At 37.5% G+C, this 10,850-nt stretch overlaps 1 protein-coding gene across 1 annotated transcript in view; it reads left to right on the forward strand.

The window, feature by feature from the left end:
* The first annotated feature begins 5,015 nt into the window (after positions 1–5,015).
* The window catches only part of LOC106879449 (uncharacterized), a 37,778-nt gene continuing 31,943 nt past the window's right edge, over positions 5,016–10,850 (forward strand). Inside the window, exon 1 of the mRNA XM_014929005.2 lies at positions 5,016–5,586. Coding sequence (XP_014784491.1) covers positions 5,567–5,586 — 20 coding nt within the window. The 5' untranslated portion in view covers positions 5,016–5,566. The remainder of the gene's footprint in view (positions 5,587–10,850) is intronic.

A 10,850-nucleotide genomic window follows, 5' to 3' on the forward strand; every position in this document is an offset into this window, starting at 1 on the left:
CAGTTTTAGTAGAAAGTGGGTTATACATCTTTAGATTGTATACCTGACTTTCTACTATATAATTAAAGAATATAACGGAACGCTGAACTCCAGACTAAACAACTTAAACAACACTTTATTTAGGTGGTAAATATATAAACATCTTTAGTTCTTGTTGTTACAGCTTCTGTGTGTATGAGCATAGTTGTTGGGACGTTGTTCTGTAGTTGTGAGCGAGCTGTCGAGTGTAAGTCCGAAAGATGTAGAGAGACAGCTTAAACACACGTCCATGCTCAATCGCTGGCCAGCGAGAAAGAGAATGAATTGAGCGGGAAACGCTTGCTTGTTTAATTCTACGCATGCGTAAGACTACGCATGCGCAGGCGTTACTACACAGTTCTATACCCCATCCTTCTCCATCTCCCCAGGCTCACCACCTTGCATACATACATGCCAAGTGCAAAAGAACTCTTCTTTGCTTCATTCCAACAAGGACTGCAATCTTGACAATGTTACTTCTATTACCCTCAAATATTGCACCTTAGAGCTAGCCCCTATACATACTAGGCTCTTCAATCTCTTCCAATCTACAGAGATACACTCTGATCTTTGGAAACATGCCACAGTGTATTCTGTTCCCAAGCCAAGTACCCCCTCTGATCCTGTAAACTACTGTTCTTTTGCATTCAATTCTAGTATCTCAAAGATAATGGTGACAGTCTTTACCAATAATGTTTTCCAACACTTTAATCTCTTTCTCCCTTTAATAACCACCTTCCTCATCCATTAAGTCAGATCCATTGGTTATCTACTCTTCTATGTCACCTGCCAGTGGGCTGTCACCTTAGAGAAATCTAATGAAGGCAATGTTGTTGATTTCACCAAAATCAAAGCTTTCTATCATGTCTAGAATGTGAATTTCTTATCAAAACTGCCTGCCTTCAGGTTCCATCTGTCACTCATTTTTTTTTATTGGTAGTTTCCTATCAGATAGTGCTATCATAGCATATGTTGATAGAGCTCTTTCTGTCCTACACTATTAACTGTGATGTGCGGGGGGAGTGTGGGGTTGGGATGGTATGGGTGAGGTGGGTGCAGGTTGGGGTTTTCATTCATTCTGACTTTCTTTCTCTTCCTCTCTTTTCTTCCTTCTGCCACCTTCCACAGTTCTTTTTCATTCAACTTTATTGCCTCTTCCACTTTCTCCGGTTCCTTCCTACCTTCCTCCTGGCTTTTCTTATTCTGTGAAGGGCAGTCCGCTCTAATGTGGCCCTTTTGGCCACATTTGAAACATCGAGGGATTCTGCCCTCCCCCCCATACTCTTAACACCATATCTCCTATAGTTACTGTTTCTAGTATTTTTTCGAGATTTTCTTTTGTGCTTTGTATGCTTATTTCTAATGTTTGGCCTTTCCATTTTAATGTTTCCGTTTTTGTGGCTTGGAGGACAGCTATTTCTTCTTCATTCCTCAGAAGTACGGCTGCTGCAACCCAAGCCACATCAATTTCAGGTGGGATTCCCTCCATCCTAATCTTGGAAGTCCTTCTTCCAAGATACGTGGGTAGGAGGACCACCCTTTCTATCCTTAGTGGGGTTACTGAGTGTTCTTCAGCTATCCCTGCTGTTTTGAAATGCACCTCTATGGTTCTGTATCAGCTTCCTCTGACAGGATATGTTATATCTTGCCAGATTGACCTTAAAACCTTTTCAATTGTTTCTGCCGACATGCTTTCAATTCTCCTCTCTTCCATCAAATACACCTTGTATATGAGTGTTCTTTTCTCCATATAGTTCAATACATCTTGGGGTGGTAACAACTTTACGTTACCACTTGTATACCATTTTTTCTTGTAGTTTTTTTAAATTTGTCAAATCCACTTCTTTTTTCCTGAATTCTGTTGCTTCTGCAAAACTTTTTTTCCTTAAACTTTCATCCATCTTTTGTACTGCTTGCACGAGCTACTCTTGCAAAGAAGACAATTCAGACCCGCTAAGGTCTGAATAAAACATACTCTTCACCGTTGACATGGCTAACTCTCCTCACACGTGGAGAGAAAGCACAAACAGAAAAAGCACTGCAAAGCAGAACAAAAACAATCAACAATTCCTCAAAAACACGATATGAACACTATAGCAAATGAATACTGCTGGCAGCACTGTGCAAGCAGCCAATAAGAGCTCGCCACAGCTGAAAAAGTAGAGTATTGATTTTTTACAGCTGGGTGTCATGATTTTTCGCTGGCTCAAGCCAAATCCTAGGTGAATTGAGAGTAGTCTATTTATGTTGGGGACGCAGAATTTCGAGGAAAAAATTTTAAGAAAAGTACCCTAAATCAAAGAGAGCACACATGTCAAATTTGGTGAAATTCGGTCGTAAATTATAGGAGTAGAATTTGTTCATGCAACACACAGACAGATCACTTGCCTTTTAATATATAAGATAGATTAGAGGATATATTAACCTTTTAAAGGGATGATTACATCCAAGAAAACATTGGTTCTACACCTAAAATAAAATTATTAACTTTCAACTCTCAATTTTCTTTTCCTCTATTAATTGAATACAGATTCTTTTATTTGTTTCAGTCATTTGACTACAGCCATGCTGGAGCACCATCTTCTGTCGAACAAATCAACCCCAGGACTTGTTCTTTGTAAGGCTAATTCTATCGGTCTCTTTCTAATTCTATTGGTCTCTTTTGCTGACATGCTAAGTTACAGGAACATAAACACAACAACACCGGTAGTCAAGTGATGGTGGGGGAACAAACACAAAGACACACACATTAATATATATATATGCGATGGGCTTTTTTCAGTTTCCATCTAGGTTTGGTCGGCCCAAGGCTATAGTAGAGCTCATTTGCCCAAGGTGCCATGCAGTGGAACTGAACCCGAAACCATGTGGTTGGGAAGCAAGCCTCTTATCACACAGCCACTCCTGCACCTATATGTTTGTATGTCAGGTTGAATAAAAAAGTAAGCAACGTTTTGAAACATGAAATTCACAATATATTTCAACACTGCGGAAATTTTATTCATCAAAGTAAGTACCATTACAATCAACACATTTTTGTCAACAAGCTGCAAGTTTGTTTATTCTGGTAACATAAAAATCTGGAGTTCTGGAGCTGATGAACTCTTTGAATGCACTTTCAGCATCAGTTTGATTTTTGAACTCCTTCTCTCGCAGGAAACCATCAAGGTGCTTGTAAAAGTGGTAGTCGGTAGGAGAAAGGTCTGGGGAATAAACTGGGTGGGGAAGAACTTCGTAGCCAAGTTCCCTCAACTTCTGGAGCATCATTAGTGAAACATATGGTCAAGCATTGTCATGAAGAATGATTGGTTCTCTTCTGTTGACCAGTCTGGGATGGAGAAGTAGCAGTTTTTCATTCATTTTGGCAATTTCATGGCAATATGTTTCTGCAGTAATGGTTTTTCCGGGTTTTAAGATGTTATAGTGGATGAGTCCAGCAGCACACCACCAAACAGTCACCATAACCTTCTTTTTGAAGAGCTCTGGTCTAGGGAAGGTTTTTGGTGCTTCATTTTGGTTCAACCACTGCAAAGAACATTTTTATTATTGTACAGAGTCCAATATACAATGCAAGTTACAATACAGTTAAGAAATGGATCCGTCTGGTTACGGAGAAGAAGCAATGTACAAGTTTCATATCTGCGCATTTTCTGATTTTCATTCAAATCATGTGGTACTCATTTGTCAAGCAGTTTTGATTTTCTGATCTTATGCAAATGGTTGCTGGCAGTTTTCTGACTAACTTGAAGTTCTTTTGCCAGTTCTTGAGTGGTTTCACGTGGATCTTTCTCAATGATGGTCTTTAATTGACCATCATCAATGACAGATTGGTGTCAACTATGCTCATGATTTTCAAGGCTCAGGTCTCCACTGTGAAATCGTTTAAACCATTTTCAAGCTGACCACTCAGTGGTCATTTCCTCACCAAACACTTCATTGATATCGCGAGCAGTTTCAGCTGCTTTATGTCCTTTTTTGCAGTTGAATAGCAAAATTGCTTGAATATCGCACTTTGATAGTTTCCATTTCAAATGATTGTAACATCGGTGAAAAAAATATCAATGTTAATTTATCTATCCCTGTATTATCAGACAATTGCAAAAAAACGTTGAAAAAAATTCAAAACTGCAAAAATCTGGTACAAATTCTTCATGGTTCAAGATGTTGCTTACTTTTTACTCAACCTGGTATATAAGGCTATGCTGGTACTATGTTAAAAGCACCCAGGTACTGATGCCACGTTAAAAGCACCCAGTATGCTCTGTGGTGTGGTTGCTGTGACGAAGATACTCATCTATTTCTATAAAATGCTGAGAAGCTGTCTTTTGGCTTAGAAAAAAGGAGAGTTTTGGTACACTAACAACCACCTGATATCTTTTTCGTTACTTTGTCCATTCTGACATGTATTGATGTTTTTCAATGTTTTTCTCCCCATAAACACATTTAATGGAATGGTGATGCACCCAATGGTAGTCCATTACTGAGATTTAAGCAAAAACTTGAACTGTCCGTATTTTCAACTCTGATTTAAAAATAATTGCAAAAGATTTATAGAGTAGGAATGTTAAAATTAATTTTTTCACTTAATTGTGTGTAGAGTGTGTTAGGCATAGAAGTGGCTGTGTGGTAAGTAGCTTGCTTACGAACCATATGGTTCTGGGTTCAGTCCCACTGCGTGGCACCTTGGGCAAGTGTCTTCTACTATAGCCTCGGGCCGACCAAAGCCTTGTGAGTGGATTTGGTAGACGGAAACTGAAAGAAGCCCGTATGTATATGTGTATATATATATGTGTGTATGTGTGTGTATTATGTTTGTGTCTGTGTTTGTCCCCCCCAACATTGCTTGACAACCGATGCTGGTGTGTTTACGTCCACGTAACTTAGCGGTTCGGCAAAAGGTCCGATAGAATAAGTACTAGGCTTATAAAAAATAAGTCCTGGGGTCGACTTGCTCAACTAAAGGCGGTGCTCCAGCATGGCCACAGTCAAATGACTGAAACAAGTAAAAGAGTAAAGAGTAGAACACAAATTCGCAAAACTTTTCTGAAAATTTTAAAAAATGAAAAAGTTATCAGGGGTTATAAGGTGTGTTTAAACCAGAATTCCGCCTTGATTTTTTTAGACTTTATCTGAGTTCCCGTAAGAGTGAAATTATAGACTGTATCCTGGAATTAGTAGTCACGCTTTACAGTTTCCAACGCGTGGGATGTCTGTCTAAAATAAGGCAACAGGTATACGTTTATGAGAGGGGGAGGGAGATAGAGAGGTGGGTTGTTGTTTGGCATGAGTAGGTTTATAGATAAAACTATTCCCCTGTCACTTACACATACACACACAATAAAAATGTTCTTGACTGTACAAAGTGCAAACAACATTAAAAAAAAAAAAAATTGTGAAATAGGCGAGTGACCTCCCCTTCTCATTACTCTCCAGTACAAACACCAGCAGCGACAGTAAAATCCGTAATTCGCCTCTGATCTCATATTTTTCACTTGCCGGAGTTCTGTGATCTTTTCAGCACAATTTCTTATCTTATCTACCTTCTAACATGACAACTAGCTGTCGTAGGTGAGAAATTTCATTGATCTACCTCATCGTTTGTTTTGTTTGCCTTTTATCAGTTTATAGCGTACCGCATTGTACGACGATGGTTGTTACAAGATAAAACAATGAGATTTTTTTTTTTACTTGTTTCTTGGTATTTGTAATTATTTTTATTTGTTTTATTTATTTTTGTCAACTTTGCTTGTTAGTTCCGATGGTAGAAACTGCGTGGGAAGACAATGAATGTTTGACATCTTTGTGTATGTATATACGACGTTCCAAGATTTTGTTTAACTCGAACGTTCACAGATAGATTATGTGGATATTATAAAAATATACCCTATAAATGAAAACACCACTAGGCATGCCATTTCTGCTGATCTGTTCTGTTAAATGAACTATAGATAATGCTTACCCAGAAAAGAAAGGAAAATTCCGCGTATATATTCTATGCATAAATGCAAGCATTATATATATATATGGATAAAAGAAGTAACATTTGTGTCAGTATCTTTGAGGACTGTCAAAACATCTGTCGGTGGTAACGCTTCTACATGTGCGTTTAATTCATTGGATAGAATTTGTTCGTCTCCATTGAGATAATAGAATCAGACCGAATTTGTTCAATTGCATTAACGCACGCACACATAGAAAATCAGCTGTCATCGTAAATAATTCATTTAAATTGCGCTGTAAATCAATTGGTTGGACCGATTATCATTCTTCATCTGTCAGACTAATTACATAAACCAGCGTATCATTAGTACTAGAAGCTAAAATTACAAGAGTGTACAAAATGAATCCCTCTCTTCAGTACGATTAGATCCCTGATTTCTGGTTATTGTATGAAGTTTGTAAATGTATTTGTTATTAGATGTGTGTATACTGTTCAATTCTAGACAACAGAAATAGAATGGAATTGCTCCATTAATGGCTACTTGTTACTGTAGGAACAATTTTCTTTGGAAGCGCTTGTTGCTTATCTATTATGCATACATTTAGATATTGCCTCGTAACTTATTCCTTGTAAATCATTAATCAACTCGCAAAATATTAATTCAACCGCCGCTGTCAACGAAACATGCCAAAACTATACTTAAAAACTAGAATGCAAACCTTGGACAAGTTTCTTTGTATCCTCAAGCATAGTTGTAATGTACTGTAATATATAATATGTGTATGTGCGCGCGTGCGTATATACACAGGTACACGCGCGTATGTTTGGATGTATTTATATAAGTATATATGCAAGTGTGTGTGTGTGTGCAGTGTATGTATATATGCATGTGTACATAGCAAGGTACTTTGCATAGGAACTGAACCCTGGACTACTTCCTTATGATGCGCACAAGTATGGGTGTGTAGTAAAGAAACTTGCTTCTTAATCATGAGGTTTTGATTCAGTCATGCCAAACAAGTGTGTTCTTATAGCTCAGGACCAACTGGAGCCTTGTGAGTGTATTTGATTGACAGAAACTGAAAGAAGCCTGCAATATACAGGCATGGTTGTGTGGTAAGAAGAAGTTTGCTTCCCAACCATATGGTTCCTGGTTCAGACCCACTGCATGGTACCTTGGGCAAGTGTTTTCTACTATAGCCATAGGCCAACCAAAGCCTTGTGAGTGGATTTGCAAGACGGAAACTGAAAGAAGCCTGCTGTGTGTGTGTGTATATATATATATATATATATTTGTCTTTGTGTCTGTTTGTTCGCCACCACTACTTGACAACTGGTGTTGGTGTGTTTATGTTCCCATAACCTTGCAGTTTGTCAAAAGAGAATGATAGAATAAGTACATATAAGGTTGGAAAAAATTATTTCCTATTTCAAGACGGGAAAGAAACAAATGCTTCTTTGATCTTAACTGATATTTTTAATGAAGATAATATTTGCCCTCATTATTGATGAGATAATCTCATCTATTTGGCAAATCTCTTGGGCATAAAATTCTTCAGGTTTCAAAGCAAAGAAACACTCAGTATCCTTTATAATCTCTTCACAATTACTGTTTTCCCTCAAAATAATGTTGTAATGATCTGAAAATATGATTGTCAGATGGAGCAAGTTCAGGAGAGTAAAGGATGGTGAAACAAAACTTCTATACTTAGTGTCATAATGTTTTTCTGAGTGACTTTGACTATATGTGGTCTTGTATTATCATGTAAGAGCAACACTCTTTTATGACTAACCAAATTTTTGTGTGCTGACAATACTTTGCATTAACTGATTGATTTTGGTTTAACGCTTTACAATAAATTACACCCTTCATATATCAACAAACACAGTATAATTTTTTTCTTGTGTAGTCTTGGTTTAAGGATCTATACTCCTTTTTCACTGGATGCTAACCATTGTTGTTTTCATTGAAAATGATTATAGAGAACCCACTTTTCATCATTTGTGATGTTTCTACCCAGGACAGGTTTGGTAGCAAATCTACTCCTCAATAATGAGCAGGGGTTTGTCCTTCAATTAAGCTGAGAAGCAGTCAGATGATGAGGGACTGACAAAGTTTAAACATTTTTCCTAATTCATGAAGCTGTTTTATGATCAAAGTGTGTTTTGGATTTTCCTCAACTTTGGTTTTCAGAAGCTCAATATTGATAGAACTTGGTTGTCCAGATCAAGAAGAATCTGCAAGAGAAATATTTCCCAAGTAAAACTGGTCAACCCATTAATGGCATACCTGGACACTGAAAAGCGTCACTTCCATAGACAGAATGACTATTTCTTACCATTACCACTGCTGGAGAGCCCCTTATGAATTCATACAGCATAGCGTCTGATATAGGTCTGACCTAAACTCATTTTAAGAGGGTGAATTTAATTACTATGGTATCAAGAAATCTGCAAAGAAAGAAAGAAAAATAACATTAGAATGTAAAAATTATACTTATTTTATAACAAGTATTGAAAAAGTATCCTCAAAATGACCATGTGAATATGTGACAGGACTTAGATATGTACATCCCCTTGTTTTAATATTACATTACAGTTTTAAACAAACATTGTTCATTTCTAATCTGTGAAAAGCATGTCTGTTCATGGAGAAATATTACCTTACTTGGAAACAGGTGACAATTGGTGACAGGAGGGTATCTGACCATAGAAAATCTTCCTCAAGGAATTCTGTTGGACCCATGCAAGCATACAACAATGTCAAGGATGATATACAGGGTGTCCACAAGGTCTGGGTACATGGAGTAAATAAAATCATAACATAAACAATTGAATATAAGAAATAATAATTTGTTAAAGTATGTGTTAATCCCCATGTACCCAGACTTTGTGGACACCCTGTATATATATACACACACACGCACATGTGTGCACACACAGTAAGCACTAAGCGCTCATGGATAATATGTATTCTCAAATGTTGGATGTGTAATGTTTGTGTGCACCATCATTCATACCTTTGTCTTTCATACCCCAATTACTTGTGTTTCTCACTCTGTAAAGAAGTTGGCAAGCAAGCAGTGACATGAGGGTTTGAGTTCCCTTTAGTTGAGGACATTGCTTCTTCTCTATAATACTGGTGTCATAAAAGATACACCCATTACATTCTGTAAAGTGGTTGGTGTTAATAAGGACATCTTCCCACAGAAACCAAATCAAAAATGAAATACATAAGATGCAGTCCTTTAACCTGTCTAAATGACCTGTACCCCTGAGTCTGACAATGGCAAATTGTTCAGCCTACACCAGTAAAATGATGATGATAAATATGTACACACACATATATATAATTATGAAAAGAAAACACTGATGACAAATCAGATGGAAGTTCTGTGGTTGGCATATATATTTCAGTGTTTTGAAATTAAGGAACAAATAAATCCATTGTTCCTTTCAATCCATTGATATAGTGTCATTTACTATTTTTTTTTTATCTACACCACCTCATTCATGGATGTTGACTCCAGTGAGTCAACATCTTTGTTGCTCCCCAATTTGAGAGGAAATTTCTTTCATTGGAGTTTTCATGGCTACAGTTTTGGACCAACTGCACAGTTGGCTGGCCCATATGCAAGATGTTTTTATGAGATACCACTCATGTGGATGGACGTTGGCATGGTGGACTTGTCTGTCCTTTGACAGGTCTTTTTTTTTTTAGTCCTGCTGTGTGTCCACAACATCCTCTTCATCTTGCAAGTCAAGTGGGGGGAGGCAGTTTAATTGCCAGCCACTTGACCATGGAACAGGTAGTATTGTTATGTAGTTCCAGTAGCTAGATTTTCCTGGCCTGACCTTGAAAGGCTGATAAGTAATAATGGCTGGCAGAACCAGTAGTGCACTGGATGAAATGCTTTGTGGTTTTTCTTGTGGCCTTTTTATTTTCTGAGATCAATTTTATCCTTCTCTCATGTTTGAAAGTAAAGTACCAGTCAAGCACTGGGATTGATTGTATCAACTTACTCTCTCCCCTCAAAATTTCTAGCCTAGCTAGCAGAAATGTTAGCATATCAATCAAAATGCTTAGCAGCATTTCTTTTACTTTCTGAGTTCAAATTCTGCTAAGGTCAAGTTTGCCTGTCATTCTTTTGGGGTTCATCATCATCATACATCTGTTTTCCATGCTGGGTCAATATAATCAACTTGTCCCCTCCCCTAAAAATTGTTGGCCTTGTACTAAAATTAGAAAGAATTCATCATCATCATCATTGTTTAACATCTGTTTTCCATGTTGGCATGGGTTGGACAGTTTGACAGGAATTGGCCAGTTGGGGAACTGTCCAGACTTCAGTTGTCTGTTTTGGCATGATTTCTATGGTTAGATGCTCTTCCTAATGCCAACCATTTTACACTGTGCTGAGTGTTTTTTATGTGCCACTGGTACACATGTTTACACACAAATGCATTTCACCTGGTGCCAGCACAAGTGCATTTTACACGGCACCAGTACATAAAATTAGAAGGAATTATTATTATTACTCATTAACATTTTGTAAAAAATGCTCAGTGGCATTTGATCTAGTTCTTCACATTCTAAATTCGAATCTTGCTGAGGTCAACTCTGCTTTTCACTCTTTCAGGGTCAATAAAATAAATACCAGTCAAGTACTGAAGTTAATGTAATCAACTTTCCTCTCCCATCAAAATTGTTGGCTTTATGCCAAAATTCAAAAGAATTATTATATTCAAGGTGGTGTGTTAGCAGAATCATTAGCACACTAGGCAAAATTCTTAGCAGCATTTCTTCTGTCTTTGTGTTCTGCCAAGGTCAACTTTGCCTTTCATTCTTTTGGATTGATAAAAATAAGTATAAGTTGAGCTCTTGGGGCAG

Source organism: Octopus bimaculoides, chromosome 20 (assembly GCF_001194135.2).
Source record: "Octopus bimaculoides isolate UCB-OBI-ISO-001 chromosome 20, ASM119413v2, whole genome shotgun sequence".
Classification (NCBI taxonomy): Eukaryota; Metazoa; Mollusca; class Cephalopoda; order Octopoda; family Octopodidae; genus Octopus; species Octopus bimaculoides.